Genomic DNA, 14,025 nt, shown 5'->3' on the forward strand with positions numbered 1-14,025 from the left:
ATTATTATTATTATCATAAGTGAAGGTTGCTCTGTAGCAGCTGATCAGTCAGATTAAATCAAGCTGAATAAATAAAAGTGAGGACATGAAGAACATTGTCTTCTCCACGAGACAGATCACATGATCAAACAGGACACGCCCCCTCAGGTGTGATCAGCTGACCTTAACGAGAGGGTGACATGTTGCCTTCCTCCCTTTGATCTCTCCTCCTCCTCCTCATCATGTGAGTTAACGTCTTTATTCAACACTTCATTTACCTCATTATGATTCTGATGACACGTTTGATCAGTTAATAATAAATAATCAACTTCTCTTTAAGACATTTGAACAAACCAAACTTCATAAGTTCGTATTTGTGAGAAAAAAACAAATATGTTTCTATTTATGGACGAGAAGTTCTTTAAGAAAGTTCATCTTCTATATTTTCATGTTGAAAGAGAAAAAAGATTGTTTTTTCTTCTTGACGCTTGTTTTCCAGGAGACTTCAGGAACCGGTTCAAGGACTCCAGGTGGTCCTTGAACCGGTTCCTGGAGTCTCCTGGAGACCTTGAACCTCAATGATCCAGGTGTCCTCTGGCGCCACCTGCAGGACAAACTGGTACAAAAAGTATTCATACTTTAAATAAATATATTCTTCTTTTAAATAAAATACTCTGTTACCGCATTCAAAACTTTCCTTCAGTAAAAGTATAGAAGTATTATCAGATAAATGTATTCGAAGTACCAAAAGTAAAAGTATTCATTATTCAGATTAATATATTTTATATAGTAGTATAATTATTGATGTGTCTAATACTTCAATGTTAGTTTATTTGTTTTTAATTACTGTTCATGTTTAAAACTGAAGAGGATGAAGACAATGACTCAGCAGATATTATCTTTTATTAAAATATATGATTTTTAAATTCTGGGAACAAAAGCGGAGCCTCAGAAACAGAAAGAGAAGTTCCAACACACGGAGAGGTCAGTGAAGTACACACGACCCAACAGAAACAACAGCTCCGTTCAGGTAAACTCAGAAAAACTATAACACACGTTCGCCTGGAACTCACCTGAGAGACAAACTAAAGCTCTACTGATCCGTCAAATCAAACGATCAATCACTCAATCGATCAATGAGTGAGGCTTCATTCAGTCACTAGATCAAACTGGTAGAAACTCAGTCCCAGTCCAGAACTAGACCCCCCCCCTCAGTCCCAGTGCGTCTGTCCCGCCATGGACATGTACTCGTCCAGCTGTTTGTCCAATCGGCTCCTGGACATGGACATGTAGTCGTCCAGCTGTGCGTCCAGCTGCTCCTTGGTTGGTACCTGCTCTTTGCTCAGGCCCCGCCTCCTGAGGGCCGTGGCCCTGCCCCTCTGCAGGTGTGTTCGTCCTGTTAGAGATGATAATGAATAAGATGTTGAATGTGTTGGAGCAGAGCTGGGGTCTCATATCTGACGTCGTGAGGACATTCAGGCGTCTGTAGTGCTTCATGATGTAATACCTGTGACTGCAGGTGTGACTGCAGGTGTGACTACAGGTGTGACTACAGGTGTGACTACAGGTGTGACTACAGGTGTGACTGCAGGTGAGACTGCAGGTGTGACTGCAGGTGAGACTACAGGTGTGACTACAGGTGTGACTACAGGTGTGACTGCAGGTGAGACTGCAGGTGTGACTGCAGGTGAGACTGCAGGTGTGACTGCAGGTGAGACTACAGGTGTGACTACAGGTGTGACTACAGGTGTGACTACAGGTGAGACTGCAGGTGAGACTGCAAGTGAGAGTGCAGGTGAGAGTGTTCACTGCTCAGTGTGACTTTGATCCACCTCTAAGTTTCTGGATATTTCTCGTCCTCAGGAGGCGAGGCTGACCGAGCCGTCTGTGAAGGTTACCTCGTCCTGCACAGGAAGCACATACAGGTACAGGTGTAACCAACTACAGGTACAGGTGTAACCAACTACAGGTACAGGTGTAACCAACTACAGTTACAGGTGTAACCAACTACAGGTACAGAGGTAACCAACTACAGGTACAGGGGTAACCAACTACAGGTACAGGTGTAACCAACTACAGGTACAGGTGTAACCAACTACAGTTACAGGTGTAACCAACTACAGGTACAGAGGTAACCAACTACAGGTACAGGTGTAACCAACTACAGGTACAGAGGTAACCAACTACAGGTACAGGTGTAACCAACTACAGGTACAGAGGTAACCAACTACAGGTACAGGGGTAACCAACTACAGGTACAGGTGTAATTACATGTCCAGGTGTAATTACATGTCCAGGTGTAATAATAGATGTAAGTGAGGGGCTGTGGCTCATGGGGTACAGCGCTCAACCTGCTACTTCAAGGTTGGTGGCTGGAACCCTTGCTTCTACAGTCCACATGGTGTAACTACAGGTAAAGGTGTACCATAACTTCAGGTGCAGCTGAAGAAGTGAAAACCACCACCAGGTACTCACGTCTGCAGGTGGAGGTGAAGCTGGACCTCCACCTGTACTTGTTCATGAAGCTCCAGAAGCCCGGAGGTCTGGAGGTTGAGAGGAGACGCTGCCAACCGAGTCGAGTCCAGACGCTCCTCCTCCTGCAACGCTGCTGCACCGCCACGGACGAGGATCGGGACTGGATCAGCACGGAGATCAGAGGGTTAACCAGGTAGGTTTAGGAGTTAACCAGGTAAGTTTAGGAGTTAACCAGGTAGGTTTAGGAGTTAACCAGGTAAGTTTAGGAGTTAACCAGGTAGGTTTAGGAGAGTTAACCAGGTAAGTTTAGGAGAGTTAACCAGGTAAGTTTAGGAGTTAACCAGGTAGGTTTAGGAGAGTTAACCAGGTAAGTTTAGGAGAGTTAACCAGGTAAGTTTAGGAGTTAACCAGGTAGGTTTAGGAGAGTTAACCAGGTAAGTTTAGGAGTTAACCAGGTAGGTTTAGGAGAGTTAACCAGGTACGTTTAGGAGAGTTAACCAGGTAGGTTTAGGAGAGTTAACCAGGTAAGTTTAGGAGAGTTAACCAGGTAAGTTTAGGAGAGTTAACCAGGTAAGTTTAGGAGTTAACCAGGTAAGCTTAGGAGAGTTAACCAGGTAGGTTTAGGAGAGTTAACCAGGTAAGTTTAGGAGAGTTAACCAGGTAAGTTTAGGAGTTAACCAGGTAGGTTTAGGAGAGTTAACCAGGTAAGTTTAGGTGAGTTAACCAGGTAAGTTTAGGAGAGTTAACCAGGTAAGTTTAGGAGAGTTAACCAGGTACATTTAGGAGTTAACCAGGTAGGTTTAGGAGAGTTAACCAGGTAAGTTTAGGAGTTAACCAGGTAGGTTTAGGAGAGTTAACCAGGTAAGTTTAGGAGAGTTAACCAGGTAGGTTTAGGAGTTAACCAGGTAGGTTTAGGAGTGTAAAGGTTTTACTCATTACTTCTTCAGGAGGTTTGTAACAGGACCTTTAATAACCACCTGTCTCACTCTTTCCTGTCGCAGCACACACCTGGTGACATCACCACGTGACCTGACGTTCTGATTGGTCTACAGCTCACCTGTATGTGGAGCAGCGATGACCTCTCTCTCCTCATCAGCAGGACACACCCCTTCCTCTGCTGCAGCAGGATGGGGTCAAAGGTCCTGAGTCTGGACCGGGTCAGCTGGTCCACCAGCACCTGAGAGAAGCTACAGACAGGCAGACAGACAGACAGGCAGGCAGGCAGGCAGGCAGACAGACAGACAGACAGGCAGACAGACAGGCAGGCAGGCAGACAGACAGACAGGCAGAGAGACAGACAGGCAGACAGGCAGGCAGACAGGCAGACAGACAGACAGACAGACAGACAGGCAGACAGACAGACAGACAGACAGACAGACAGACAGACAGACAGGAGTTAAAGGTTAAAATGCAATGAATGAGTTAGACTATTTGTGGTGATTCATGGTGAAATATCACAGATCTGAGAGACAGCTAACTGTTCTCTAGCTGTTCTCTAGCTGTTCTCTAGTTGTTCTCTAACTGTTCTCTAGTTGTTCTCTAGCTGTTCTCTAGCTGTTCTCTAGTTGTTCTCTAACTGTTCTCTAGTTGTTCTCTAACTGTTCTCTAGTTGTTCTCTAGCTGTTCTCTAGCTGTTCTCTAGCTGTTCTCTAGTTGTTCTCCAGCTGTTCTCTAGCTGTTCTCTAACGGTTCTCTAGCTGTTCTCTAGCTGTTCTCTAGTTGTTCTCTAACTGTTCTCTAGTTGTTCTCTAACTGTTCTCTAACTGTTCTCTAGTTGTTCTCTAACTGTTCTCTAGCTGTTCTCTAACGGTTCTCTAGCTGTTCTCTAACTGTTCTCTAACTGTTCTCTAACTGTTCTCTAGTTGTTCTCTAACTGTTCTCTAGCTGTTCTCTAGTTGTTCTCCAGCTGTTCTCTAGTTGTTCTCTAACTGTTCTCCAGCTGTTCTCTAGCTGTTCTCTAGTTGTTCTCTAGTTGTTCTCCAGCTGTTCTCTAGCTGTTCTCTAGTTGTTCTCTAGTTGTTCTCTAACTGTTCTCTAGTTGTTCTCTAACTGTTCTCTAGTTGTTCTCTAGCTGTTCTCTAGCTGTTCTCTAGCTGTTCTCTAGTTGTTCTCCAGCTGTTCTCTAGCTGTTCTCTAACGGTTCTCTAGCTGTTCTCTAGCTGTTCTCTAGTTGTTCTCTAACTGTTCTCTAGTTGTTCTCTAACTGTTCTCTAACTGTTCTCTAGTTGTTCTCTAACTGTTCTCTAGCTGTTCTCTAACGGTTCTCTAGCTGTTCTCTAACTGTTCTCTAGTTGTTCTCTAACTGTTCTCTAACTGTTCTCTAGTTGTTCTCTAACTGTTCTCTAGCTGTTCTCTAGTTGTTCTCCAGCTGTTCTCTAGTTGTTCTCTAACTGTTCTCCAGCTGTTCTCTAGCTGTTCTCTAGTTGTTCTCCAGCTGTTCTCTAGCTGTTCTCTAGTTGTTCTCTAGTTGTTCTCCAGCTGTTCTCTAGTTGTTCTCTAGTTGTTCTCTAGCTGTTCTCTAGTTGTTCTCTAGTTGTTCTCCAGCTGTTCTCTAGTTGTTCTCTAACTGTTCTCTAGTTGTTCTCTAGTTGTTCTCTAACTGTTCTCTAGTTGTTCTCTAGTTGTTCTCTAGCTGTTCTCTCTACCAGGATGAATAAATTAATCATAGATCAGTTCATATTAATCCTCATGTTGTGATGATGTGTCTCACCGCTCATTGAGAGACACTGATGAGGAACCTCTGGGGACACACGGGCCTGTGTTTGATGACTCCATCCTCCTCCTGTTCTCCTGTCTTATGTTCTCCTGTCCTCTGTTCTCTGTCCTCTGTTCTCCTGTCCTCTGTTCTCCTGTCCTCTGTTATCTGTCCTCTGTTCTCCTGTCCTCTGTTCTCCTGTTCTCTGTTCTCCTGTCCTCTGTTCTCCTGTTCTCTGTCCTCTGTTCTCTGTCCTCTGTTCTCCTGTCTTATGTTCTCCTGTCCTCTGTTCTCCTGTTCTCCTGTCCTCTGTTCTCCTGTTCTCTGTCCTCCTGTCCTCTGTTCTCTGTTCTCCTGTCCTCTGTTCTCCTGTTCTCTGTTCTCCTGTCCTCTGTTCTCCTGTTCTCTGTTCTCCTGTTATCTGTCCTCTGTTCTCCTGTTCTCTGTTCTCCTGTCCTCTGTTCTCCTGTTCTCTGTTCTCCTGTCCTCTGTTCTCCTGTTCTCTGTCCTCCTGTCCTCTGTTCTCCTGTTCTCTGTTCTCCTGTTCTCTGTTCTCTGTTCTCCTGTCCTCTGTTCTCCTGTTCTCTGTTCTCCTGTCCTCTGTTCTCTGTCCTCTGTTCTCCTGTTCTCTGTTCTCCTGTTCTCTGTTCTCTGTTCTCTGTCCTCGTTCACCTGCAGCCCATTAGGAGACACACCTTTAGTTTTCTGACGTCATCATAGCTAGTTTAGCCGCATCTCCGTTAGGTTCACCGCATCGTAGCTAAGCTAGCATCACCCGCTCTCACCTGTCTGCGTCATCAACGTCAACAACGTCAACAGCGTCATCAGCGTCAACAACGTCATCAGCGTCGTCAACGTCAACAACGTCATCAACGTCATCAGCGTCAACAACGTCATCAGCGTCGTCAACGTCAACAACGTCATCAACGTCGTCAACGTCATCAACGTCAGAGTGAACGAACTGATTTGACTGTTTATTGTGTGACTGGTTATTGTGTTATGTGACTGTTTATCTTGTGATCTGACTGGTTATTGTGTGATGTGACTGGTTATTGTGTTATGTGACTGTTTATCGTGTGATCTGACTGGTTATTGTGTGATCTGACTGTTTATTGTGTGATCTGACTGGTTATTGTGTGATCTGACTGGTTATTGTGTGATCTGACTGTTTATTGTGTGATGTGACTGTTTATCATGTGATCTGACTGGTTATTGTGTGATCTGACTGTTTATTGTGTGATCTGACTGTTTATTGTGTGATGTGACTGTTTATTGTGTGATCTGACTGTTTATTGTGTGATCAGACTGTTTATTGTGTGATGTGACTGTTTATTGTGTGATCTGACTGTTTATTGTGTGATCTGACTGTTTATTGTGTTATGTGACTGTTTATCGTGTGATCTGACTGTTTATTGTGTGATGTGACTGTTTATTGTGTGATCTGACTGTTTATTGTGTGATCAGACTGTTTATTGTGTGATGTGACTGTTTATTGTGTGATCTGACTGTTTATTGTGTGATCTGACTGTTTATTGTGTTATGTGACTGTTTATCGTGTGATCTGACTGGTTATTGTGTGATCTGACTGTTTATTGTGTTATCTGATTGTTTATTGTGTGATCTGACTGTTTATTGTGTGATGTGACTGGTTATTGTGTGATCTGACTGTTTATTGTGTGATCAGACTGTTTATTGTGTGATGTGACTGGTTATTGTGTGATCTGACTGTTTATTGTGTGATCAGACTGTTTATTGTGTGATGTGACTGTTTATTGTGTGATCTGACTGGTTATTGTGTGATCTGACTGTTTATTGTGTTATGTGACTGTTTATTGTGTGATCTGACTGTTTATTGTGTGATCTGACTGTTTATTGTGTGATGTGACTGTTTATTGTGTGATCTGACTGTTTATTGTGTGATCTGACTGTTTATTGTGTGATGTGACTGTTTATTGTGTGATCTGACTGTTTATTGTGTGATGTGACTGTTTATTGTGTGATCTGACTGTTTATTGTGTTATCTGACTGTTTATTGTGTGATCTGACTGTTTATTGTGTGATGTGATTGTTTGTGTGATGTGACTGTTTATTGTGTGATCAGACTGTTTATTGTGTGATCTGACTGTTTATTGTGTGATGTGACTGTTTATTGTGTGATCTGACTGTTTATTGTGTGATGTGACTGTTTATTGTGTGATCTGACTGTTTATTGTGTTATCTGACTGTTTATTGTGTGATCTGACTGTTTATTGTGTGATGTGATTGTTTGTGTGATGTGACTGTTTATTGTGTGATCAGACTGTTTATTGTGTGATCTGACTGTTTATTGTGTGATCTGACTGTTTATTGTGTGATGTGACTGTTTATTGTGTGATGTGACTGTTTATTGTGTGATGTGACTGTTTATTGTGTGATCAGACTGTTTATTGTGTGATGTGACTGTTTATTGTGTGATGTGACTGTTTATTGTGTGATCTGACTGTTTATTGTGTGATCAGACTGTTTATTGTGTGATGTGACTGTTTATTGTGTGATCTGACTGTTTATTGTGTGATCTGACTGTTTATTGTGTTATCTGACTGTTTATTGTGTGATCTGACTGTTTATTGTGTGATGTGATTGTTTGTGTGATGTGACTGTTTATTGTGTGATCTGACTGTTTATTGTGTGATCTGACTGTTTATTGTGTGATGTGACTGTTTATTGTGTGATGTGACTGGTTATTGTGTGATGTGACTGTTTATTGTGTGATGTGACTGTTTATTGTGTGATGTGACTGGTTATTGTGTGATCTGACTGTTTATTGTGTGATCAGACTGTTTATTGTGTGATGTGACTGTTTATTGTGTGATCTGACTGGTTATTGTGTGATCTGACTGTTTATTGTGTTATGTGACTGTTTATCGTGTGATCTGACTGGTTATTGTGTGATCTGACTGGTTATTGTGTGATCTGACTGGTTATTGTGTGATGTGACTGTTTATTGTGTTATGTGACTGTTTATCGTGTGATCTGACTGGTTATTGTGTGATGTGACTGGTTATTGTGTGATCTGACTGGTTATTGTGTGATCTGACTGGTTATTGTGTGATGTGACTGTTTATTGTGTTATGTGACTGTTTATCGTGTGATCTGACTGGTTATTGTGTGATGTGACTGTTTATTGTGTTATGTGACTGTTTATCGTGTGATCTGACTGGTTATCGTGTGATCTGACTGTTTATTGTGTGATGTGACTGTTTATTGTGTGATGTGACTGTTTATTGTGTGATGTGACTGTTTATTGTGTGATCTGACTGGTTATTGTGTGATCTGACTGGTTATTGTGTGATGTGACTGGTTATTGTGTTATCTGACTGGTTATTGTGTGATGTGACTGTTTATTGTGTGATCTGACTGTTTATTGTGTTATCTGACTGTTTATTGTGTGATCTGACTGTTTATTGTGTGATGTGATTGTTTGTGTGATGTGACTGTTTATTGTGTGATCAGACTGTTTATTGTGTGATCTGACTGTTTATTGTGTGATGTGACTGTTTATTGTGTGATCTGACTGTTTATTGTGTGATCTGACTGTTTATTGTGTGATCTGACTGGTTATTGTGTGATCTGACTGTTTATTGTGTTATCTGACTGTTTATTGTGTGATCTGACTGTTTATTGTGTGATGTGATTGTTTGTGTGATGTGACTGTTTATTGTGTGATCTGACTGTTTATTGTGTGATCTGACTGTTTATTGTGTGATCTGACTGGTTATTGTGTGATCTGACTGTTTATTGTGTGATGTGACTGTTTATTGTGTGATCTGACTGTTTATTGTGTGATCTGACTGTTTATTGTGTGTATTGTGTGATGTGACTGTTTATTGTGTGATGTGACTGTTTATTGTGTGATGTGACTGGTTATTGTGTGATCTGACTGTTTATTGTGTGATCAGACTGTTTATTGTGTGATGTGACTGTTTATTGTGTGATCTGACTGGTTATTGTGTGATCTGACTGTTTATTGTGTTATGTGACTGTTTATCGTGTGATCTGACTGGTTATTGTGTGATGTGACTGTTTATTGTGTGATGTGACTGTTTATTGTGTGATGTGACTGTTTATTGTGTGATCTGACTGGTTATTGTGTGATCTGACTGGTTATTGTGTGATGTGACTGTTTATTGTGTTATGTGACTGTTTATCGTGTGATCTGACTGGTTATTGTGTGATGTGACTGGTTATTGTGTGATCTGACTGGTTATTGTGTGATCTGACTGGTTATTGTGTGATGTGACTGTTTATTGTGTTATGTGACTGTTTATCGTGTGAGCTGACTGGTTATTGTGTGATGTGACTGTTTATTGTGTTATGTGACTGTTTATCGTGTGATCTGACTGGTTATCGTGTGATCTGACTGGTTATCGTGTGATCTGACTGTTTATTGTGTGATGTGACTGTTTATTGTGTGATGTGACTGTTTATTGTGTGATCTGACTGGTTATTGTGTGATCTGACTGGTTATTGTGTGATGTGACTGGTTATTGTGTTATCTGACTGGTTATTGTGTGATGTGACTGGTTATTGTGTGATGTGACTGTTTATTGTGTGATGTGACTGTTTATTGTGTGATCTGACTGGTTATTGTGTGATCTGACTGGTTATTGTGTGATGTGACTGTTTATTGTGTTATGTGACTGTTTATCGTGTGATCTGACTGGTTATTGTGTGATGTGACTGGTTATTGTGTGATCTGACTGGTTATTGTGTGATCTGACTGGTTATTGTGTGATGTGACTGTTTATTGTGTTATGTGACTGTTTATCGTGTGATCTGACTGGTTATCGTGTGATCTGACTGGTTATCGTGTGATCTGACTGTTTATTGTGTGATGTGACTGTTTATTGTGTGATGTGACTGTTTATTGTGTGATCTGACTGGTTATTGTGTGATCTGACTGGTTATTGTGTGATGTGACTGGTTATTGTGTTATCTGACTGGTTATTGTGTTATCTGACTGGTTATTGTGTGATGTGACTGTTTATTGTGTGATGTGACTGTTTATTGTGTGATCTGACTGTTTATTGTGTGATCTGACTGGTTATTGTGTGATCTGACTGGTTATTGTGTGATCCTTCTAACAGCTTCAGACAAAGGACTTGTCTCTGTACTTGTATTGTTGGACCTTAGTGCTGCATTTGATACCATTGATCATCAAATCCTATTACAGAGATTGGAGCATCTTATAGGCATTAAAGGAACCGCATTAAAGGAACCGCATTAAAGGAACCGCATTAAAGGAACCGCACTTAGCTGGTTTAAGTCGTATTTATCAGACCGATCTCAGTTTGTATATGTAAACAATGAAAGCTCGATGAAAACCAGGGTCAGTCACGGAGTTCCACAGGGGTCTGTTCTTGGACCTATTTTATTTACCTTATATACGCTTCCTTTAGGGAATATTATCAGAAAACACTCAGTAAACTTTCATTGTTATGCAGATGATGCCCAGTTATATCTATCAATTAAGCCAGACGAAACTAACCAGTTCTCTAAACTTCAAGCATGTCTTACGGACATAAAAACCTGGATGACCTGTAACTTCTTAATGTTAAACTCTGAAAAAACAGAAGTTATCCTACTAGGCCCAGATCACCTTCGAATTCAATTATCTAAGGATATAGTTTCTCTAGATGGCATTGCTCTAGCATCCAGCACTACCGTTAAGAACCTCGGAGTTATCTTTGATCAGGATCTGTCTTTTAACTCTTATATAAAACAAATCTCAAGGACAGCCTTTTTTCATTTACGTAACATTGCGAAAATCAGGACAGAGGATGTGAGGGTGTAAGGACAGAGGATGTGAGGGTGTAAGGACAGAGGATGTGAGGGTGTAAGGACAGAGGATGTGAGGGTGTAAGGACAGAGGATGTGAGGGTGTAAGGACAGAGGATGTGAGGGTGTAAGGACAGAGGATGTGAGGGTGTAAGGACAGAGGATGTGAGGGTGTAAGGACAGAGGATGTGAGGGTGTAAGGACAGAGGAGGTGAGGGTTTAAGGACAGAGGATGTGAGGGTGTAAGGACAGAGGATGTGAGGGTGTAAGGACAGAGGATGTGAGGGTGTAAGGACAGAGGATGTGAGGGTGTAAGGACAGAGGATGTGAGGGTCTAAGGACAGAGGATGTGAGGGTGTAAGGACAGAGGAGGTGAGGGTGTAAGGACAGAGGATGTGAGGGTGTAAGGACAGAGGATGTGGACAGAGGATGTGAGGGTGTAAGGACAGAGGATGTGAGGGTGTAAGGACAGAGGATGTGAGGGTGTAAGGACAGAGGATGTGAGGGAGGATGTGTAAGGACAGAGGATGTGAGGGTGTAAGGACAGAGGATGTGAGGGTGTAAGGACAGAGAGGATGGATGAGGGTGTAAGGACAGAGGATGTGAGGGTGTAAGGACAGAGGATGTGAGGGTGTAAGGACAGAGGATGTGAGGGTGTAAGGACAGAGGATGTGTAAGGACAGAGGATGTGAGGGTGTAAGGACAGAGGATGTGAGGGTCTAAGGACAGAGGATGTGAGGGTGTAAGGACAGAGGAGGTGAGGGTCTAAGGACAGAGGATGTGTGTAAGAGGGTGTAAGGACAGAGGATGTGAGGGTCAGAGGATGTGAAGGACAGAGGATGTGAGGGTGAAGGACAGAGGAGGTGAGGGTGTAAGGACAGAGGATGTGAGGGTGATGTGGGTAAGGACAGAGGATGTGAAGGACAGAGGATGTGAGGGTCTAAGGACAGAGGAGGTGAGGGTGTAAGGACAGAGGAGGTGAGGGTGTAAGGACAGAGGATGTCTCATGTGTACAGATTTAAAGCCCTCTGAGGCAAATTTGTAATTTTTGATTCTGGGCTCTACAAAATAAACTGAATTGAATTGAATCTGACTGTTTATTGTGTGATTTGACTGTTTATTGTGTGATCTGACTGTTTATTGTGTTATCTGACTGTTTATTGTGTGATTGGACTGTTTATTGTGTGATCTGACTGTTTATTGTGTGATTGGACTGTTTATTGTGTGATTGCTTATTGTGTGACTGTTTATTGTGTGACTGTTTATTGTGTGATTGGACTGTTTATTGTGTGATTGTTTATTGTGTGACTGTTTATTGTGTGACTGTTTATTGTGTGATTGGACTGTTTATTGTGTGATTGTTTATTGTCTGACTGGTTATTGTCTGACTGGTTATTGTGTGATGTGACTGTTTATTGTGTGACTGTTTATTGTGTGACTGTTTATTGTGTGATGTGACTGTTTATTGTGATTGTTTATTGTGTGATTGTTTATTGTGTGACTGTTTATTGTGTGATTGTTTATTGTGTGATGTGACTGTTTATTGTGATTGTTTATTGTGTGATTGTTTATTGTGTGACTGGTTATTGTGTGACTGGTTACTGTAAGTCGCTTTGGATAAAAGCGTCTGCTAAATGACTGTAATGTAATGTAATGTAATGTGTGACTGTTTATTGTCTGACTGGTTATTGTGTGATCTTGATGCAGTAATATGAATCATGTGTTTGTATGTGTCTGTGTTTTATATGTATGAACAAATGTCTCAATAAAGTTATTGGCTGTCTGCAGCCTTCGTGTTCCACGTGTTCTTCGTGGTCCACGTGGTCCGGGTCTTCTGAACACTGAGCGGTCTCTGGTCCACAAATGATTTCCTGGTTACGTCACCAGCTTTTCGCGCCCCCACCCTTTCGCCGCTCCCGTCTCCTAGCAACCAGCTGCGGTTGTCATAAAAGAGTATAAAACAGTTAAAACATTAAAATGGAGGAGCTGCTGTAAATAGCGCAGCGGCTCCGGTAGCGTCAGCTGGTTAGTGAATAGCGTGACGTAACTTAACCATCATTTTAACAGCAGTGTGATCAGGTCCTTTGTTTCTACTTGAACACTTGTATCTGTAGATATTCACCTGAGTTAAAACACAATAATTACATTAAATGTGAATTATCCCGCTGCTCGTCCACTAGTCGCCATCTTCGTTGGGATACGTTGGGATATGTTGGGATACGTTGGGATACGTTGGGATACGTTGGGATACGTTGGGATACGTTGGGATACGTTGGGATATGTTGGGATACGTTGGGGCACGTTGGGGTACGTTGGGATACGTTGGGGATACGTTGGGATACGTTGGGATACGTTGGGATACGTTGGGATACGTTGGGATACGTTGGGGATATACGTTGGGATACGTTGGGGATTGGGATACGTTGGGATTTGGGATACGTTGGGTTGGGATACGTTGGGGATACGGGGATACGTTGGGATACGTTGGGATACGTTGGGATACGTTGGGATACGTTGGGATGGGGATACGTTGGGATACGTTGGGATACGTTGGGGATACGTTGGGATACGTTGGGATACGTTGGGGATACGTTGGGATATGTTGGGATCGTTGGGATATGTTGGGATACGTTGGGGATACGTTGGGATATGTTGGGATACGTTGGGGATACGTTGGGGATACGTTGGGATACGTTATGTTGGGATACGTTGGGATATGTTGGGATACGTTGGGATACGTTGGGATACGTTGGGATACGTTGGGGATATGTTGGGATACGTTGGGATATGTTGGGATACGTTGGGATATGTTGGGATACGTTGGGATATGTTGGGATACGTTGGGATACGTTGGGATATGTTGGGATACGTTGGGGATACGTTGGGATTTGGGATACGTTGGGATACGTTGGGGATATGTTGGGATACGTTGGGATATGTTGGGATACGTTGGGGATACGTTGGGGATATGTTGGGCCGTGAAGGATCCATCAGTCGTATCCTCCGATCTGTAAAGTAGGCTGCATGTGTCGGCTATCGGTCTACAAATACACCTCCGA

The 14,025-nt window shown here is 42.3% G+C and overlaps 2 protein-coding genes across 3 annotated transcripts; both read right to left on the bottom strand.

Moving 5' to 3' along the window:
- Window positions 1-873: 873 nt before the first annotated feature.
- Window positions 874-5,248, bottom strand: LOC129109037 (uncharacterized). 2 transcript variants are annotated; one of them, XM_054620954.1, is made up of 5 exons: window positions 5,165-5,248; window positions 3,512-3,641; window positions 2,455-2,614; window positions 1,812-1,883; window positions 874-1,375 (listed from the first exon to the last, which is right to left on the bottom strand). In XM_054620954.1, the coding sequence occupies exons 1-5, from the start codon at window positions 5,227-5,229 to the stop codon at window positions 1,191-1,193; spliced, it is 612 nt and encodes a 203-aa protein (XP_054476929.1). In that variant the 5' UTR covers window positions 5,230-5,248; the 3' UTR covers window positions 874-1,190. The 2 variants fall into 2 exon arrangements, with proteins under 2 accessions (XP_054476929.1, XP_054476930.1); XM_054620955.1 differs by lacking the exon at window positions 1,812-1,883.
- Window position 5,249: 1 nt separating this feature from the next.
- On the bottom strand, window positions 5,250-5,993 carry LOC129109036 (inner centromere protein-like). The gene is made up of 2 exons (XM_054620953.1): window positions 5,935-5,993; window positions 5,250-5,821 (listed from the first exon to the last, which is right to left on the bottom strand). Exons 1-2 carry the CDS (start codon window positions 5,990-5,992, stop codon window positions 5,250-5,252), a joined length of 630 nt encoding a protein of 209 aa, XP_054476928.1. The 5' UTR covers window position 5,993.
- Window positions 5,994-14,025: the final 8,032 nt, after the last annotated feature.

This window comes from Anoplopoma fimbria, chromosome 20, assembly GCF_027596085.1.
Source record: "Anoplopoma fimbria isolate UVic2021 breed Golden Eagle Sablefish chromosome 20, Afim_UVic_2022, whole genome shotgun sequence".
NCBI classification, from domain to species: domain Eukaryota; kingdom Metazoa; phylum Chordata; class Actinopteri; order Perciformes; family Anoplopomatidae; genus Anoplopoma; species Anoplopoma fimbria.

Excerpts from the sequence above, each read along its gene's own strand:
- LOC129109036 (XM_054620953.1), bottom strand. The coding sequence starts at position 5,992 with ATGACGTTGTTGACGCTGATGACGCTGTTGACGTTGTTGACGTTGATG. Across the intron at positions 5,822-5,934 it reads GACGTTGATGACGCAGACAG|GTGAACGAGGACAGAGAACA; the intron begins GTGAGAGCGGGT and ends AATGGGCTGCAG.
- LOC129109037 (XM_054620954.1), bottom strand. The coding sequence starts at position 5,229 with ATGGAGTCATCAAACACAGGCCCGTGTGTCCCCAGAGGTTCCTCATCA. Across the intron at positions 2,615-3,511 it reads CATCGCTGCTCCACATACAG|TCCCGATCCTCGTCCGTGGC; the intron begins GTGAGCTGTAGA and ends GTGCTGATCCAG. Across the intron at positions 1,376-1,811 it reads AAATATCCAGAAACTTAGAG|GACGAACACACCTGCAGAGG; the intron begins GTGGATCAAAGT and ends CATCTCTAACAG.